The 19,142-nt window shown below is 73.1% G+C and overlaps 1 protein-coding gene across 1 annotated transcript in view; it reads left to right on the forward strand.

Moving 5' to 3' along the window:
- CELSR2 (cadherin EGF LAG seven-pass G-type receptor 2) overlaps positions 1-19,142 on the forward strand; it is a 38,958-nt gene that overhangs the window by 12,137 nt on the left and 7,679 nt on the right. The window contains 24 exon segments of the mRNA XM_064472325.1: positions 131-257; positions 260-287; positions 592-755; positions 1,206-1,331; positions 1,411-1,517; positions 1,519-1,578; positions 1,736-1,921; positions 2,040-2,153; positions 2,778-2,952; positions 3,198-3,339; positions 6,520-6,640; positions 6,746-6,929; positions 7,061-7,162; positions 7,852-7,946; positions 8,028-8,237; positions 8,465-8,648; positions 9,668-9,811; positions 10,263-10,518; positions 10,767-10,934; positions 12,058-12,184; positions 12,808-13,008; positions 13,610-13,784; positions 14,357-14,469; positions 14,547-14,623. Coding sequence (XP_064328395.1) covers positions 131-257; positions 260-287; positions 592-755; positions 1,206-1,331; positions 1,411-1,517; positions 1,519-1,578; positions 1,736-1,921; positions 2,040-2,153; positions 2,778-2,952; positions 3,198-3,339; positions 6,520-6,640; positions 6,746-6,929; positions 7,061-7,162; positions 7,852-7,946; positions 8,028-8,237; positions 8,465-8,648; positions 9,668-9,811; positions 10,263-10,518; positions 10,767-10,934; positions 12,058-12,184; positions 12,808-13,008; positions 13,610-13,784; positions 14,357-14,469; positions 14,547-14,623 — 3,386 coding nt within the window.

Consider the following 19,142-nt stretch of genomic DNA (forward strand, 5'->3'; position numbering starts at 1 on the left):
CTGGGGGAGCAGGGCAGGGGTCTAGGGGCTGGCGGGCAGGAGGACTGGAGGGAAGAGGGATGGCGAAGAGCGGGTGAAGGCCGCAGGGTGGGGGGAGGCTCGGGTCCCGCGGCTCAGGTGGTGCCCCCAGCCGGTGCTGGGGCGGTCGGGGCTGCCCCAGGGCCCCTCGGAGCAGAAGGTGGCCGTGGTGACGGTGGACGACTGTGACACCGGCATGGCCCTGCGGTTCGGCCCCGTCCTGGGCAACTACTCCTGCGCCGCCAGGGCACCCAGTCCGGCAGCAAGAAGTAAGGGGGGGGGTCCCTCGGGGTCCCCATGGGAGAGGAGGTGGGTGGGGGGTCCTTTGGGAGGCCCTTGGGGTCCCCATGGCTGGGAGGTCCCTATGGGTGCAGGGGCGGGGAGGATTCCCTTGGGGTCCCCATGGGTTGGGGATGGTTTGGGGGTCTTGGTCTTGGGGTCCTGGCCCATGGGTGCAAGAGTTGGGGGGGGGTCGCTTGGAGTCCCCACGGGTGGGGGTCCCTTAGGGTCCTTGTGGGTGGGAGGACCCTTGGGGTCCCTCGTGGTCCCCATGGGTGACGGCAGGTGCTGCAGGTCACTGGATCTGACGGGGCCGCTGCTGCTGGGCGGCGTGCCCACCCTGCCCGAGAGCTTCCCCATCCGCAGCCGGCAGTTCGTGGGGTGCATGCGGCACCTCCACATCGACCAGCGCCCCATCGACATGGCCGCCTTCATCGCCAACAACGGCACCCTGCCCGGTGGGGGACCGGGGGGGCGGGTGGGGTGGGGTGGATGGGGAATTGCTGGGGATTGGGGGGCTGTGCCTGCTCAGCATGGCGCGGGGGGTCGGGGGGGACTGTGGGGCTGGATGGGGGTGCAGGGGGTATTGGGGTGCTGTGTCCCCTGGGAACAGGGATGTGAGGTCAGGGGGTGCCAGGGCTGGAGGGCATGTGGGGCTGGGGGCAGTGCCTGGGGGTCTCTGTGCCCCCTGGGAATGGGAGCGGGGCATGTGGGGCCAGTGGGGTGCCAGGGTGTGGGGCTGGATGGGGGTGGGGTGGTGCCACCATGCCAGCGCCAGGGGACTTGGGAGCCGGTGCCCTCCGGGCATGGGAGCATGGGGCTGGGGCCTGCCAGGCCGTGGGGCCGGCTGGGGGGCAGGGTGATGGGGTTGGGTGCGAGCCCCACACCCCCTGCCCCCCCCACCCCAGGCTGCCCCGCCAAGAAGACGCTGTGTGACACCAACACGTGCCACAACGGTGGCACCTGCGTGCACGAGTGGGACAGCTTCAGCTGCCGCTGCCCACTGGGCTTCGGGGGCAAGACCTGCCAGGAAGGTACCCCTGGCACCACAGTGGGCACGGGGGGGGGTCCGTGGGGGTGTCAGCACCCACCCCACGCCCTGTCTCCCCGCAGAGATGGCGAGTCCCCAGCGGTTCCTGGGCAGCAGCCGGGTGTCCTGGAGCGGGCTGGCGTTGCCCATCACCCTGCCCTGGCACCTGGGGCTGATGTTCCGCACCCGCCACCCCCCGCGGGCTGCTGCTGCGGGCGAGCGCCGGCACCCACGTCACCCTCGCCATCCAGGTGTGCCCCACGGGGACGGGGGGGCACGGGGGGCGATGGGGGGGATGGCCGTGGCGGGGACTGGCACAGGGGTGTTGCCCCGGGTGGGGTATCGCCCTGGGGGCAGTGCCAGGGGTGTCCCCCCAGGCGCGGGGGTCACTGACATCCCTCTCGGCAGCTGAGCGAGGGGCAGGCGGAGGCGGGCGTCTGGCAGGGGGGCTCCCGCCTGGCCTGGCTGCGGCTGCCCAACGCCAAGGTCGACGACGGCGACTGGCACCATCTCCAGCTGGAGCTGCGGGGGGCCCCCGGCCGCGACCCCCCCGCCACCCTCCTCCTCCTCGCCCTCGACTACGGCCGCCACCAGGTAGGGTGGGATCCCGTGGGGATACTGAGGCACGGGGCGGGCACCCCCACCCCGCTCACCCTACGGGTGCCACCACGGCACCCGTGGGTGTCTGAGCGCCCCTGCGCCGCGCCCGCAGGCGGTGGCTGACGTGGCCGAGGAGCTGCAAGGCCTGCGGCTGCGGACCCTGAGCGTGGGGGGGCTGGCGGGCGACGGTGGCACCGTGGAGCAGGGCTTCCGCGGCTGCCTGCAGGTACGGGGGGAGCACGGGCACGGGGGATACTGGGCATAGGGGTGCTGGCAAAGGGGTGCGGGGACACAGCGTAGGATGGGGGGACGTGGGCACAGGGATGTGGGCGTGAGCGTGGTTAAAGCTATGGGGGCGTGGGGACATGGGCACAGCGGTGGGGGACACGGGTGCAGGCACAGGGGTGTGGGCACGGAGCGTGGTTGGGGACATGGGGACATGGGCACAGGGCATGGGGCCATCAAGTGGGGATGGGGCACAGGGGCACGCCCACGGGTGTACGGCGTGGGGACATGGGACTTAACGGGCAGGGGACATTGGTTGCACGTGGGGACGTGGGTGCGGGCACAAGGCACGGGGATGTGGGGCATTTGGGCACAGGGGATGGCTGCGGGCGTGGGGACACGGCTATGGGGGCACGGGGCGTGGGGCGGGTGGCACACTGGGACAGGGACATGACCGTGTGGCCTGGGCACGGGAGCAGGGATGCAGGCACAGGGACGCAGGTGTAACCCCTGGGGGGGCCTGTGGGCACGCTGACGTGGGGACAGGGTGGCACGGGGGGTCCCGGGTTCCAGCCGGGGGGAACTGAGGCACGGCGGGGGTGGTGACAACGCGGCGTTGGCGCAGGGCGTGCGCGTGGGCGAGACAGCAGCCAGCGCGGTGGCACTGAGCGTGGCGCAGGCAGCGCGGGTGAACGTGGAGGGGGGCTGCGCCCTGCCGGACCCCTGCGACTCGGGGCCCTGCCCCCCCCACAGCTCCTGCAGCGACGACTGGGACAGCTTCTCCTGCCGCTGCCACCCAGGTGAGTGCCCGCGGTCACCCGCCCTGCCGCCCCCGGGCACTGCCACCCCCACACCGCCACCCCCCGGGCACTGCCACCCCGTGAGCACTGCCACCCCCACGCTGCCACCCTCGGCTCTGCTGCCATCGGCATGGCCACCCTCCCTGGGCACTGCCACCCCTGTCACTGTCCCCAGGGCACTGCCACCCTCCCGGGTGCCACCCGCTCCCTACAATGTCCCCAACCGTGCCTGTCCTTGTGCCCAGGCTACTTCGGTGACGGCTGCGTCAGCGCTTGTGCCCTCAACCCCTGCCAGTCCCCGGCCACCTGCGCCCGCAGGCCCGGCTCGGTGCACGGCTACGCGTGCGAGTGTCCCCAGGGCCACTTCGGTCCCTACTGCGAGCACAGGTCGGTGGCAGCGCGGGACGGGCAGACGCGAGCGTGGCGGGTGCCCGTCGTGCTTGTGTGCGCCCGGCCCTCGTGCTGGGCGGGGGTGGGCGTGCGTGCAAGGGACATGACGGTGGGCACGTGGGGGGCACAGTGGGCGTGCAGGGGACAGGGTGGGCACATGGGGCGCACAGTAGGCGTGCAGGGGACACAGTGGGCGTGCAAGGGACATGACGGTGGGCACATGGGGGACACAGTGGGCGTGCAGGGGACACAGTGGGCGTGCAAGGGACAGGGTGGGCACATGGGGGACACAGTGGGCGTGCAGGGGACACAGTGGGCGTGCAGGGGACAGAGTGGGCACATGGGGGGCACAGTGGTGTGCAGGGGACACAGTGGGCATGCAAGGGACAGGGTGGGCACATGGGGGGCACAGTGGGCGTGCAGGGGACACAGTGGGCGTGCAAGGGACAGGGTGGGCACGTGGGGGGCACAGTGGGCGTGCAGGGGACACAGTGGGCGTGCAAGGGACATGACGGTGGGCACATGGGGGGCACAGTGGGTGTGCAGGGGACACAGTGGGCGTGCAAGGGACAGGGTGGGCACGTGGGGGGCACAGTGGGCGTGCAGGGGACACAGTGGGCGTGCAAGGGACAGGGTGGGCACGTGGGGGGCACAGTGGGCGTGCAGGGGACACAGTGGGCGTGCAAGGGACAGGGTGGGCACGTGGGGGGCACAGTGGGCGTGCAGGGGACACAGTGGGTGTGCAAGGGACAGGGTGGGCCCGTGGGGGGCACAGTGGGCGTGCAGGGGACAGGGTGGGCACATGGGGGGCACAGTGGGCGTGCAGGGGACACAGTGGGTGTGCAGGGGACACAGTGGGCGTGCAAGGGACAGGGTGGGCACGTGGGGGGCACAGTGGGCGTGCAGGGGACACAGTGGGTGTGCAAGGGACAGGGTGGGCACGTGGGGGGCACAGTGGGTGTGCAGGGGACACAGTGGGCGTGCAAGGGACAGGGTGGGCACGTGGGGGGCACAGTGGGCGTGCAGGGGACACAGTGGGTGTGCAAGGGACAGGGTGGGCCCGTGGGGGGCACAGTGGGCGTGCAGGGGACAGGGTGGGCACGTGGGGGGCACAGTGGGCATGCAGGGGACACTGGGCGTGCAAGGGACAGGGTGGGCACATGGGGGGCACAGTGGGCGTGCAGGGGACAGGGTGGGCACATGGGGGGCACAGTGGGCGTGCAGGGGACACAGTGGGTGTGCAAGGGACAGGGTGGGCACATGGGGAGCACAGTGGGCGTGCAGGGGACACAGCGGGCGTGCAAGGGACAGGGTGGGCACATGGGGGGCACAGTGGGTGTGCAGGGGACACGGTGGGCATGCAGGGGACAGGGTGGGCACATGGGGGGCACAGTGGGCGTGCAGGGGACACAGTGGGCGTGCAAGGGACACAGTGGGCGTGCAAGGGACAGGGTGGGCACATGGGGGGCACAGTGGGCTTGCAGGGGACACAGTGGGCGTGCAAGGGACAGGGTGGGCACATGGGGGGCACAGTGGGCGTGCAGGGGACACAGTGGGCGTGCAGGGGACAGGGTGGGCACATGGGGGGCACAGTGGGTGTGCAGGGGACACAGTGGGCGTGCAAGGGACAGGGTGGGCACATGGGGGGCACAGTGGGCGTGCAGGGGACACAGTGGGCGTGCAAGGGACAGGGTGGGCACGTGGGGGGCACAGTGGGTGTGCAGGGGACACAGTGGGCGTGCAAGGGACAGGGTGGGCACGTGGGGGGCACAGTGGGCGTGCAGGGGACACAGTGGGTGTGCAAGGGACAGGGTGGGCCCGTGGGGGGCACAGTGGGCGTGCAGGGGACAGGGTGGGCACATGGGGGGCACAGTGGGCGTGCAGGGGACACAGTGGGTGTGCAGGGGACACAGTGGGCGTGCAAGGGACAGGGTGGGCACGTGGGGGGCACAGTGGGCGTGCAGGGGACACAGTGGGTGTGCAAGGGACAGGGTGGGCACGTGGGGGGCACAGTGGGTGTGCAGGGGACACAGTGGGCGTGCAAGGGACAGGGTGGGCACGTGGGGGGCACAGTGGGCGTGCAGGGGACACAGTGGGTGTGCAAGGGACAGGGTGGGCCCGTGGGGGGCACAGTGGGCGTGCAGGGGACAGGGTGGGCACGTGGGGGGCACAGTGGGCATGCAGGGGACACTGGGCGTGCAAGGGACAGGGTGGGCACATGGGGGGCACAGTGGGCGTGCAAGGGACAGGGTGGGCACATGGGGGGCACAGTGGGCGTGCAGGGGACACAGTGGGTGTGCAAGGGACAGGGTGGGCACATGGGGAGCACAGTGGGCGTGCAGGGGACACAGCGGGCGTGCAAGGGACAGGGTGGGCACATGGGGGGCACAGTGGGTGTGCAGGGGACACGGTGGGCATGCAGGGGACAGGGTGGGCACATGGGGGGCACAGTGGGCGTGCAGGGGACACAGTGGGCGTGCAAGGGACACAGTGGGTGTGCAAGGGACAGGGTGGGCACATGGGGGGCACAGTGGGCTTGCAGGGGACACAGTGGGCGTGCAAGGGACAGGGTGGGCACATGGGGGGCACAGTGGGCGTGCAGGGGACACAGTGGGCGTGCAGGGGACAGGGTGGGCACATGGGGGGCACAGTGGGTGTGCAGGGGACACAGTGGGCGTGCAAGGGACAGGGTGGGCACATGGGGGGCACAGTGGGCGTGCAGGGGACACAGTGGGCGTGCAAGGGACAGGGTGGGCACGTGGAGGGCACAGTGGGCGTGCAGGGGACACAGTGGGCGTGCAAGGGACAGGGTGGGCACGTGGGGGGCACAGTGGGCATGCAGGGGACACTGGGCGTGCAAGGGACAGGGTGGGCACATGGGGGGCACAGTGGGCGTGCAGGGGACACAGTGGGCGTGCAAGGGACAGGGTGGGCACGTGGGGGGCACAGTGGGCGTGCAGGGGACACAGTGGGCGTGCAAGGGACAGGGTGGGCACATGGGGGGCACAGTGGGTGTGCAGGGGACACAGTGGGCGTGCAAGGGACAGGGTGGGCATGTGGGGGGCACAGTGGGCGTGCAGGGGGCACGGTGGCTGTGCAAGGGGGCAGGGCGGGTGGCGGTGCCAGCCGGGGAGGCCGTGCCACGCTGTGCCCCGCCATGCGGTGCCGCCCGGGCAGGGAGGCGCAGCCGTGCCCCCGGGGGTGGTGGGGCCACCCCACCTGCGGCCCCTGCAGCTGCGACGTCACCAAGGGCTTCGACCCCGACTGCAACAAGACCACGGGCGAGTGTCGCTGTAAAGTGAGTCCCTGTCCCCAACGGGGACAGCCGTCCCCATCGCCCCGTGCCCACGGTGACCCCAGGGGGTGGTGACACCCCCCAAATTGTGCCACCACCACCCCCCAGGAGAACCACTACCGCCCGGCGGGCAGCGACTCCTGCCTGCTCTGCGACTGCTACCCCACCGGGTCCCTGTCCCGCCTCTGCGATGCCACCAGCGGGCAATGTCCCTGCAAGGCTGGCGTCATCGGCCGCCACTGCGACCGCTGTGACAACCCCTTCGCCGAGGTGACGGCCGGCGGCTGCGAAGGTGGGTGGCAGCGACCAGGTGCCACTGCTGTCACCCTGTGTCACCCTGCTGTCACCTTGGTGTCACCCTGGGTGCCAGCGACCGGGTGCCACTGCTGTCACCCTGCTGTGACACCCTGCTTTGCCCCATAGTCAACTACGACAGCTGTCCCCGTGCCATCGAGGCCAGCATTTGGTGGCCCCGGACCCGCTTCGGGCTGCCCGCCGCTGCCCCCTGCCCCAAGGGATCCATCGGTAGGTGGGGGGGGGGGCTCCGTGGTGGCACTGTGGGGTCAGGGGGGTGATGCCATGGTGGCACCACTGAGGTGGGGACACACACAACACTGTGGTGGCCCTGCTGAGGCAGGGACAGGGGTTGTGACATCGCGGTGGCATGGCTGGGACAGAGCTCAGGGCGGGTGATGCCATGGTGGTGCTGCCAGGATGGGGTGAGGGTGATGATGCCATGGTGGCACTGCTGGGACAGGGCAGGGTGGTGACACCGTGGTGGCACCGCTGGGATGGGGTACGAGGGTGGTGACACCGTGGTGGCACCGCTGGGATGGGGTACGAGGGTGGTGACACCGTGGCGGCACCGCTGGGATGGGGTACGAGGGTGGTGACACTGTGGTGGCACTGCTGGGATGGGGTACGAGGGTGGTGACGCCGTGGCGGCACCGCTGGGATGAGGTACGAGGGTGGTGACACCATGGTGGCACCGCTGGGATGGGGTACGAGGGTGGTGACACCGTGGCGGCACCACTGGGATGGGGTACGAGGGTGGTGACACCGTGGCGGCACCGCTGGGATGGGGTACGAGGGTGGTGACACCGTGGCGGCACCACTGGGATGGGGCTGGGGTGGCGTGAGCCGGCGGTGTCGCCACTGGGATGGGGCAGGGGAGGCGTCACCGCCGTGTCACCGCTGAGCCGCCGTCCCCGCAGGCACAGCGGTCCGGCACTGCGACGAGCACAAGGGCTGGCTGCCCCCCAACCTCTTCAACTGCAGCTCCCTGGCCTTCGCCGCCCTGCGGGGCTGGGTGAGTGCCGGGGGGCCGGGACGCGGAGGGGGCGAGGGATGCCACCGCCGCCGCGTCCCCGCTGACGGTGCCACCCGCCAGGCGGAGCGGCTGGCACGGAACGAGTCGGCGCTGGACCCGGCGCAGTCGCGGCGCGTGGCCTTGCAGCTGCACGACGCCACCCGCCGCACCGCCGCCTACTTCGGCAGCGACCTGCGCCTGGCCTACCGCCTGGCCAGCCGCCTGCTGCAGCACGAGAGCGCCCAGCGCGGCTTCCGCCTGGCCGCCACCCAGGACGTCCACTTCACCGAGGTGGGGCCCGACGCCGGGGCGATGGGCACCCTCGCGGGTGGGCTGGCGCGGGAGCCCAGACGCTCGGAGGACGGGCGGCCTTTCGGAAGAGGTTGCGCGCTGGGGCAGGGCACGGCCGGGAGCAGCCGGCGGTGCCCCCTCCGAACGCTGAGCTGCGGGGGAGCGCGGGCTGGCGCGGGGGGCCAGACGCCGGGGTGACGGGCGCCCGCCCCTGCCCGTCCCGGCAGAACCTGCTGCGGGTGGGCAGCGCCCTGCTGGACGCCCGCAACAAGCGGCACTGGGAGCTCATCCAGCAGACGGAGGGGGGCACGGCCTGGCTGCTGAAGCACTTTGAGGACTACGCCAGCGCCCTGGCGCAGAACATGCCCCAGACCTACCTCAGCCCCTTCACCATCGTCACCCCCAACATCGGTGGGTGGGACCCCCGAGACGGGGACACGCGTGTGCCCGGGGGGGTGCCGGGGGGCACGGGGGTGCCGGGGACGCGCCTCTGCCCAGGGGAGGTGGGGTTGCTGGTGATACCGTAAGTGTAATGGGGACTTGCAGGTCTCCAAGGACATGTGTGTGCCTCGGGGACACGTGTGCGCCCAAGGACATGTGTGCTGGGGACATGGGTGTGCTGGGGATATGCATGTCCCCAAGGACGTGTATGTGCCGGGGGACACGTGTGCCCAGGGGACATGGGCATGCGTGTGTCTGGGGCACATATGTGCACCTCAGGGACATGTATGTGTCTGAGGACACGTGTGTGACTGGGGACACACATGTAACCAGGCTTGTGGGTGTGCGTGTGCCCAGGGGATGCGTGTGTGCCCAGGGACACACGTGTCACCAAGAACATATGTATGCCTGGGGGACACATGCCCCTGGAGACACGGGTCTGTGTGTGCCCGGGGATATGGGCATGTGTGTGCCTGGGGACACACGTGTGCCTGGTGACATGGACACGTGCAGCCTGGGGGCATGAGCGCTGTGCCCCCCGCTGTGTGTGCCCAGGGGACACACGTGTGCCGAGGGACATGGCGGGGTGTATGTGAGTGTGTGTGTGTGTGTGCACATGTGCGCGCTGAGGATGCTGCCACACGCGTGCCCCGGGGACACGTACCCAGGGTCCTGCACTGTCGGTGCCAGGGGCCAGGGGTGCTGGGGGCCAGGGGTGCTGGGGGCCGGGGGTGCTGGGGGGCTGTGGGTGCTGGGGGCCGGGGGTGCTGGGGGCCGGGGGTGCTGGGGGGCTGTGGGTGCTGGGCGCCGTGAGTGCCAGGCAAACGGGTGGCTGGGGCTGTGGGTGCCAGGGCCATGGGGGGCCGGGGTTCATGGGTGTGGGGGGCCGTGGGTGCTGGGGGCCTTGGGTGTGGGGGGCCGTGGGTGCAGGGGGCTGTGAGTGCCAGGCACAGGGGGTGCCGGGGCCCCTGGGTGACACGCTGCCGCAGTGGTGTCGGTGGTGCGGCTGGACAAGGGCAGCTTCGCGGGCGCCCGACTGCCACGCTACGAGGCGCTGCGAGGGGAGAAGCCCCCCGACCTGGAGACCACCGTCATCCTGCCCGACAGCGTCTTCCGGCCCCCCGAGGGCAGGCGTGAGTCTGGGGCGCTCATAGGGGGGCTGGCGCAGGCTTGGTGGGGCGGGGGGGCCCCAGCACATCCATGGGCTCGCAGCGATGGGGACCCCAGCATGGGACTGCCACAGTTGGGGATCCTGTTGCATCTGTGGGACTGGCAGAGTTGGGGGGGACCCCCGTTTCGCTGTGGGGCTGGCATGACTGGGGACCCTGGCATGGGGCTGGCAGGGTTGGGGGGACTCTGGTATGGCTGTTGGACTGGCACGGTTGGGGACCCTGTCATGGGGCCCGAAGGAGGTGGGGACCCCAGTGTAGCCATGGAGCCAGCAGAGCTGGGGTCACTGGTGAGGCCGGGGGGCTGGCACAGTAGGGGACCCCAGCGTGGCCATGGTGCTGGTGGGGTTGGGGACGCTGGTGTGGCCGTGGGGCTGGCAGAGCATCGTGCCAGCCCCCTGCCCATGCACCCCAGACCCCTCCGCTGGGCACGGGCAGCCAACGCAGGGCACAGGTGAGCAAGAGGAGGAGGAGGATGATGAAGATGAAGAGGCTGCAGAGGAGGAGGAAGAGGAGGAAGAGGAGGATGAGGGGCAGGAGGTGACCCTGGTGACCCGGCGCAAGCGCCACCCAGCAGTGGGCGAGGGCCAGGCCATTGCCAGTGTCATCATCTACCGCACCCTGGCCGGGCTCCTGCCCGAGCAGTACGACACCGACAAGCGGAGCCTCAGGTGCCCAAGGGTGGGGGCACGGGGGGCACAGGGAGGGTGCCCATGGGGTGCCCCAGGGTGGGGGCACAGGGGGCTGGGGAGAGCGCATGGGGGGTGCCCAAGGGTGGGGGCACAGTGGGGCGGGGAGGATGCCCGTGGGGTGCCAGGGCAAGGGAGCACATCTGTGGGGCACTGGGGACAGGGGGTGCTGCCAGGAAAGGGCGCCCGCGGGGTGCCTGGGTGGGGACCCTGACCCCGCTGCACCCCAGGGTGCCCAAGCGCCCCGTCATCAACACGCCGGTGGTGAGCATCAGCGTGCACGCGGCGGGGGCGCGGGCGCCGCGGGCGCTGGCGAAGCCCATCACCCTCCAGTTCCGGCTGCTGGAGACCCAGGAGCGCTCCAAGCCCATCTGCGTCTTCTGGAACCACTCCCTGCTGTGAGCCGGGGGGGACAGGGACCCCCGGGGGGGGACACGGGGCACGGGACGGGGCGGGGCGGGTGCCCCAGTGGGCACAGAGGGGTGGCACGGGGTGGGTGGGGCGGGGATGGGGCGGCCTTGGCCCTGGGGTCATGGGTGGGTGGTGCGGGGATGGGGCTGTGGGTGGCATCCCTGGTACTGGTGGGTGGCATGGGGACAGGGCATTGGAGTGGCAGCCCTGTCCCTGGTGTCACGGGTGGGTGGCAGGGACAGGGTGCCAGGTGGTGTCCCCATGTGGAGTGGGTCTACCTGCATGGGGTGGGTGTCCAGGTGGTGGCTGAGGGTGCCAGTGGGTGTCCCCATGCGGGATGGGTGTCCCAGTGGGGTGGGTGTCCCAGTGGGTGTCCCAGGGGGGTGGGTGTCCCGGTGGGTGTCCCGGTGGGTGTCCCAGTGGGTGTTCCAAGGGGGAGTGGGTGTCCCCAGGGGGGCAGGTGTCCTCAGGTGGGTGTCTCTGGGTGCACCAGGTGTCCCCCGGTGGGGTGGGTGTCCTGGTGGGTGTCCTGATGGGTGTCACCAAGTGGGGTGGGTGTCCTGGTGGGTGTCGCCGAGTGGGGCGGGTGTCCGGGTGGGTGCCCCCAGTGGGGTGGCTGTCCCAGCGGGTGTCCCCGGGTGGGGCGGGTGTCCGGGTGGGTGCCCCCAGTGGGGTGGCTGTCCCAGCGGGTGTCCCCGGGTGGGGCGGGTGTCCAGGTGGGTGTCCCCAGCGGGGTGGCTGTCCCAGCGGGTGTCCCCGGGTGGGGCGGGTGTCCGGGTGGGTGTCCCCAGTGGGGTGGCTGTCCCAGCGGGTGTCCCCGGGTGGGGCGGGTGTCCGGGTGGGTGCCCCCAGCGGGGTGGCTGTCCCAGCGGGTGTCCCCGGGTGGGGCGGGTGTCCAGGTGGGTGTCCCCAGCGGGGTGGCTGTCCCAGCGGGTGTCCCCGGGTGGGGCGGGTGTCCGGGTGGGTGCCCCCAGCGGGGTGGCTGTCCCAGCGGGTGTCCCCGGGTGGGGCGGGTGTCCAGGTGGGTGCCCCCAGCGGGGTGGCTGTCCCAGCGGGTGTCCCCGGGTGGGGCGGGTGTCCGGGGTGCAGCAGCTGAGGGTGCGGGCGCAGGGCGGGCAGCACGGGCGGCTGGTCGGCGCGGGGCTGCGAGGTCGTCTTCCGCAACCGGAGCCACGTCAGCTGCCAGTGCCACCACCTGACCAGCTTCGCTGTCCTCATGGACATCTCCCGTCGCGAGGTGGGACGTGGGGACACACGGGGACATGGGGGGACCTGGGGGGGGTCAGAGGGGTATGGGAATACAGGGAGACGCAGGGGGACATGGGGGAACACAGGGGGACGCAAGGTGTCATGGGGGGTCCTGGGCCATGGGGGGTGACCGGGGGGGGGCAGGGCCCTGCCCTGTGACATGGGGCACACGGGGGAAACGTGGGGACCCAGCTGGGTAGGATGGTGGCCCAGGGACAGGGCTATGGGGTGGCAGGGGCGGGGCTTGTGGAAAGGGGGCGGGGACAAGGAGTGGGCGGGGCTTGGCAAGAAGAGGAGGGGTCCGATGGTGTGGGGTCGGGGTGGCGGGGTGGGTGCCTATGGGGGTGGAGCTGAGCAAGATGGGTGGGGCTCCAAGGGGCGTGGCTACGTATGGTGGGTGTGGCTCACGGGGCGGGGCTTAGTAAGGTGTGGCATGGTGGGTGGAGCTTCCTAGTGGCAGGCCCAGGCACTGTCTGCCTGTAAGGGGGGTGTGTGTCCTTTAGGGGCGTGTCCCCCGGGGGTGTGTCCCCAGGGGCGTGTCCCGGGGGCGTGTCCCCAGGGCACCCGGCCGCACGTGGCAGGCACGTGCTGACGGGTGCCGCGGTGCTGCAGAACGGGGAGATCCTGCCGCTGGCGGCGCTGACCTACGCCTCGCTGGGCGTGGGGCTGGCGGGGCTGCTGCTGGCCGCGCTGGCGCTGGGGGGGCTGCGGGGGCTGCGCTCCAACCGCCACAGCATCCGCCGCCACGCCGCCACCGCCCTCTTCCTCGCCCAGCTCGTCTTCCTGCTCGGCATCAACCAGGCCGACCTGCCGGTGCGCGGCTGAGGGGGGGGTGGGCAACGGGAGAGGGGGCTCAGGTGGGGCTTGGGGATCGCCCCACACCTCTAAGGGAACCTGGGGGTGGGGCTACAATGGGTGGGGCTGAGTGGGGTGGGGCTAACCGGTGGGTAGAGCGATGGTGGGCTGGGCCTAAGAGGGTGGGTCTCCCAAAGGAGGGGGGTCTACCAAAAAGGACAGGGTCCCAAAGGGGGTGGTGTCCCAAAGGTGGGGCTCTCAAAGGGGTAGGGCCTCTCAAATGGGGCGGGGCTCCCAAAGGGGGTGGGGCTTTCAAAAAGGTTGGGGTCCCAAAAAGGTTGGGGTCCCAAAGAGGGTGGGGCTCCCAAAGGGTGGGGGTCCCAAAGCAGGTGGCTCTTAATGGGGGTGGGACTCTCAAGAGGGTGGGGCCTCTCAGGGTGGTGCTCTCAAAGAGGGTGGGGCTCCCATAGGACTATTGTGGGGATGGGGCTACAGTGAAGGGTGTGGCTTTTGTGGGTGGAGCTGCAAGGGGGGGCTGCAAGGGCTCCCGTGGGAGGAGTGGGTGTGGCTGCAGGGGGCGGGGCCAGGCAGGGGCGGGGCAGTGACGTGCGGGGCACAGCTGGCGTGCACGGTGGTGGCCATCCTGCTGCAGTTCCTGTACATGAGCGCGGTGGGCTGGGCGCTGCTGGAGGGGCTGCACCTCTACCGGCGCCGCAGCGAGCCCCGGCACGTCGACCGTGGGCCCATGCGCTTCTACCACGTCCTGGGCTGGGGGCTGCCCGCCTTCATCACTGGTGAGGGACCACCCACCGTGCCGGGCCCCGCCCCTGCCCCAACCCCCGGGCACCAGCTCCCACCAGCCTCAACACCCCCTGGATGGCCACGCCCCTTTCTGGGGTTTGGCCCCGCCCCTTGAACCACCTCCCCAGTGAGCTTGGTGCAGGGTGGGGTCTCATTTCCATGTGTAGCCCCGCCCCATACATATGAGTATAGCCCCGCCCCAAGAGCATAGCCACGCCCTCAGGCAGCATAGTCGTGCCCCCAAAGAGCCCCACCCCAAGACAATAGCCACGCCTCCATCTGGCATAGCCACGCCCCTGAACAGAGCCACGCCCCAACAAATAGCCCCATCCCAATAGTTTAGCCCCGCCCTCATCCACCACAGCCCCGCCCCCACGTTTCAGACACACCCCCAGAGCCCTGGCCCCGCCCCCAAGAGCACAGCCACCTCCCCAGCCCTGCGCCACCCACCTCATTCAATGCCCCACCCCACCCTAGCCCCTCCCCTCCTGCCTTAGCCCCGCCCCTCGCGATTAGCCCCGCCCCGCGTCTTGGCCCCGCCCCTGAGCCGTGCTTGTGGGGGCAGGGCTGGCGGTGGGGCTGGACCCTGAAGGCTACGGCAACCCCGACTTCTGCTGGCTCTCCATCCACGACAGCCTGGTCTGGAGCCTGGCAGGGCCCATCGCCTGCGCCGTGGCCGTGCGTATGGGGCTGGGGGGCGCCTGCCTCACCCATGGGTGCCCGCCCCCCGCCCACTCACCCCTCTGCCCCCACAGGTCAGCATCTTCTTCCTCGTGCTGGCGGCCAGGGCCACCTGTGCCACCCCGCAGGGCTTCGAGAAGAAGGACGCCGCGTGAGTCGCCCGGGAGAGGGGCACCCATGGTGGGAGGGTTGCAGGCACACCCACGGGAGTCAGGGGGCCGTGGGGTGATGGGACAACCAGGGGGGCCAGGGGGGCACGGGGTGCTGGGGCACCCATAGGTGCAGGGGCTGTGGGTGCTAGGGCACCCCTGGGTGGCCGGGACACGCAGGGGTCGCAGGGTGCACACGGGTGGCAGGGGCACACGAAGGGTGCGGGGCACCCGTGGGTGGCAGGTGAGGCGATGTCGGTGTGCAGGGGGAGCGCAGTGCCCGCGGGGCGGGCAGGGCCGTGGGCAGGGGCAGGGGCAGGGGCAGGGATGGGGCAGGGACAGGGGCAGGGGCAGGGGCAGGGGCAGGGGCAGGGGCAGGGCCGTGGGCAGGGGCAGGGGCAGGGGCAGGGATGGGGCAGGGCCGGGGGCAGGGGCAGGGGCAGGGGCAGGGATGGGGCAGGAGCAGGGGCAGGAGCAGGGGCAGGGGCAGGGGCAGGAGCAGGGGCAGGGGCAGGGATGGGGCAGGGGCAGGGGCAGGGGCAGGGGCAGGGGCAGGGATGGGGCAGGGGCAGGGGAGGAGCAGGGGCAGGGGCAGGGACAGGGATGGGGCAGGGGCAGGGGCAGGGGCAGGGGCAGGGGCAGGGGCAGGGATGGGGCAGGGGCAGGGGAGGAGCAGGGGCAGGGGCAGGGGCAGGGGCAGGGGCAGGGGCAGGAGCAGGGGCAGGAGCAGGGGCAGGGGCAGGGGCAGGGGCAGGAGCAGGGGCAGGGGCAGGGGCAGGGGCAGGGATGGGGCAGGGGCAGGGGCAGGAGCAGGGGCAGGGGCAGGAGCAGGGGCAGGAGCAGGGGCAGGGGCAGGGGCAGGGGCAGGGGCAGGGGCAGGGGCAGGGATGGGGCAGGGGCAGGGGCAGGAGCAGGGGCAGGGGCAGGAGCAGGGGCAGGAGCAGGGGCAGGGGCAGGGGCAGGGGCAGGGGCAGGGGCAGGGGCGCAGGCAGGGGCAGGAGCAGGGGCAGGGGCAGGGGCAGGGATGGGGCAGGGGCAGGGGCAGGAGCAGGGGCAGGGATGGGGCAGGGGCAGGAGCAGGGGCAGGGGCAGGGGCAGGAGCAGGGGCAGGGGCAGGGGCAGGGGCAGGGGCAGGAGCAGGGGCAGGAGCAGGAGCAGGGGCAGGGGCAGGGGCAGGGACAGGGGCAGGGGCAGGAGCAGGAGCAGGGGCAGGGGCAGGGGCAGGGGCAGGAGCAGGGGCAGGGGCAGGGATGGGGCAGGGGCAGGGGCAGGGGCAGGGGCAGGAGCAGGGGCAGGGGCGCGGGCAGGGGCAGGGGCAGGGGCAGGGGCAGGGGCAGGAGCAGGGGCAGGGGCAGGGGCAGGGGCGCGGGCAGGGGCAGGAGCAGGGGCAGGGGCAGGGGCAGGGGCAGGGGCAGGGGCAGGGGCAGGGGCAGGGATGGGGCAGGGGCGCGGGCAGGGGCAGGAGCAGGGGCAGGGGCAGGGGCAGGAGCAGGGGCAGGGGCAGGGGCAGGAGCAGGAGCAGGGGCAGGGGCAGGGGCAGGGGCAGGGGCGCGGGCAGGGGCAGGGGCAGGAGCAGGGGCAGGGGCAGGGATGGGGCAGGGGCAGGGGCAGGGGCAGGGGCAGGGGCAGGAGCAGGGGCAGGGGCAGGGGCAGGAGCAGGGGCAGGGGCAGGGGCGCGGGCAGGGGCAGGGGCAGGAGCAGGAGCAGGGGCAGGGGCAGGGGCAGGAGCAGGGGCAGGGGCAGGGGCAGGGGCAGGGGCAGGGGCAGGGACAGGGGCAGGGGCAGGGGCAGGGGCAGGGGCAGGGATGGGGCAGGGGCAGGGGCAGGGGCAGGGGCAGGGATGGGGCAGAGGCAGGGGCAGGGGCAGGGGTAGGGGCAGGGGCAGGGGCAGGGGCAGGGGCAGGAGCAGGGGCAGGGGCAGGGGCAGGGATGGGGCAGGGGCAGGGGCAGGGGCAGGGGCAGGGATGGGGCAGGGGCAGGAGCAGGAGCAGGGGCAGGGGCAGGGGCAGGGGCCGCGGGCAGGGCCGCGGGCAGGAGCAGGGGCAGGGGCAGGGGCAGGGGCAGGGGCAGGGATGGGGCAGGGGCAGGGGCAGGAGCAGGAGCAGGGGCAGGGGCAGGGGCAGGGGCAGGGGCAGGGATGGGGCAGGGGCAGGGGCAGGAGCAGGGGCAGGAGCAGGGGCAGGGGCAGGGGCAGGGGCAGGGGCAGGGGCAGGAGCAGGGGCAGGGGCAGGGACAGGGGCAGGGGCAGGAGCAGGGGCAGGGACAGGGGCAGGGGCAGGGGCAGGGGCAGGGATGGGGCAGGGGCAGGGGCAGGGGCAGGGATGGGGCAGGGACAGGGGCAGGGGCAGGGGCAGGGATGGGGCAGGGGCAGGGGCAGGGGCAGGGGCAGGAGCAGGGGCAGGGGCAGGGGCAGGGACAGGGGCAGGGGCAGGGGCAGGGGCAGGGATGGGGCAGGGGCAGGGGCAGGGGCAGGGACAGGGGCAGGGGCAGGGATGGGGCAGGGGCAGGGGCAGGAGCAGGGGCAGGAGCAGGGCCACAGGCAGGGACAGGGGCAGGGGCAGGGATGGGGCAGGGGCAGGGGCAGGGGCAGGGGCAGGGGCAGGGACAGGGGCAGGGGCAGGGGCAGGGGCAGGGGCAGGGGCAGGAGCAGGGGCAGGGATGGGGCAGGGGCAGGGGCAGGGATGGGGCAGGAGCAGGGGCAGGGGCAGGGGCGCGGGCAGGGGCAGGAGCAGGGGCAGGGGCAGGGGCAGGGGCAGGAGCAGGGGCAGGGATGGGGCAGGGGCAGGAGCAGGGGCAGGGGCAGGGGCAGGGGTAGGGGCAGGGGCAGGGGCAGGGGCAGGGATGGGGCAGGAGCAGGGGCAGGGGCAGGGGCAGGAGCAGGGGCAGGGGCAGGGGCAGGGGCAGGTGCAGGGGCAGGGATGGGGCAGGAGCAGGGGCAGGGGCAGGGGCAGGGGCAGGAGCAGGGGCAGGGGCAGGGGCAGGGGTAGGGGCAGGGGCAGGGGCAGGAGCAGGGGCAGGGGCAGGGGCAGGAGCAGGGGCAGGGGCGCGGGCAGGGGCAGGGGCAGGGGCAGGGGCAGGGGCAGGGGCGCGGGCAGGGGCAGGGGCAGGGGCAGGGGCAGGGGCAGGAGCAGGGGCAGGGGCGCGGGCAGGGGCAGGGGCAGGAGCAGGGGCAGGGGCAGGGGCAGGGGCAGGGGCAGGAGCAGGGGCAGGGATGGGGCAGGGGCAGGAGCAGGGGCAGGGGCAGGGGCAGGGATGGGGCAGGAGCAGGGGCAGGGGCAGGGGCAGGGGCAGGGGCAGGGATGGGGCAGGGGCAGGAGCAGGGGCAGGGGCAGGGGCAGGGGCAGGGATGGGGCAGGAGCAGGGGCAGGGGCAGGGGCAGGGGCAGGGGCAGGGGCAGGAGCAGGGGCAGGGGCGGGGCAGGGGCGCAGGCAGGGGCAGGGGCAGGGGCAGGGGCAGGGGCAGGGGCAGGGGTGCGGGCAGGGGCAGGGGCAGGAGCAGGGGCAGGGGCAGGGGCGCGGGCAGGGGCAGGGGCAGGGGCAGGGGCAGGGATGGGGCAGGAGCAGGGGCAGGGGCAGGGGCAGGGGCAGGGGCGCGGGCAGGGGCAGGAGCAGGAGCAGGGGCAGGGGCAGGAGCAGGAGCAGGGGCAGGGGCAGGGGCAGGGGCAGGGGCAGGGATGGGGCAGGAGCAGGGGCAGGGGCAGGGGCAGGGGCAGGGGCAGGGATGGGGCAGGAGCAGGGGCAGGGGCAGGGGCAGGGGCAGGGGCAGGGGCGCGGGCAGGGGCAGGAGCAGGAGCAGGGGCAGGGGCAGGGGCGCGGGCAGGGGCAGGGGCAGGGGCAGGGGCAGGGATGGGGCAGGAGCAGGGGCAGGGGCAGGGGCAGGGGCAGGGGCAGGGATGGGGCAGGAGCAGGGGCAGGGGCAGGGGCAGGGGCAGGGGCGCGGGCAGGGGCAGGGGCAGGAGCAGGGGCAGGGGCGCGGGCAGGGGCAGGGGCAGGAGCAGGGGCAGGGGCAGGGGCAGGGGCCGCGGGCAGGGCCGCGGGCAGGGGCAGGGGCAGGGGCAGGGGCAGGGGCAGGAGCAGGGGCGGGGCAGGGGCAGGGGCAGGGGCAGGAGCAGGGGCAGGGGCAGGGGCAGGAGCAGGGGCGGGGCAGGGGCAGGGATGGGGCAGGAGCAGGGGCAGGGGCAGGGGCAGGGGCAGGGGCAGGAGCAGGGGCAGGGGCGGGGCAGGGGCGCAGGCAGGGGCAGGGGCAGGGGCAGGGGCAGGGGCAGGGGTGCGGGCAGGGGCAGGGGCAGGAGCAGGGGCAGGGGCAGGGGCGCGGGCAGGGGCAGGGGCAGGGGCAGGGGCAGGGATGGGGCAGGAGCAGGGGCAGGGGCAGGGGCAGGGGCAGGGGCGCGGGCAGGGGCAGGAGCAGGAGCAGGGGCAGGGGCAGGGGCAGGGGCAGGGGCAGGGATGGGGCAGGAGCAGGGGCAGGGGCAGGGGCAGGGGCAGGGGCAGGGATGGGGCAGGAGCAGGGGCAGGGGCAGGG

Source organism: Phalacrocorax carbo, chromosome 23 (assembly GCF_963921805.1).
Source record: "Phalacrocorax carbo chromosome 23, bPhaCar2.1, whole genome shotgun sequence".
Taxonomy (NCBI): Eukaryota; Metazoa; Chordata; class Aves; order Suliformes; family Phalacrocoracidae; genus Phalacrocorax; species Phalacrocorax carbo.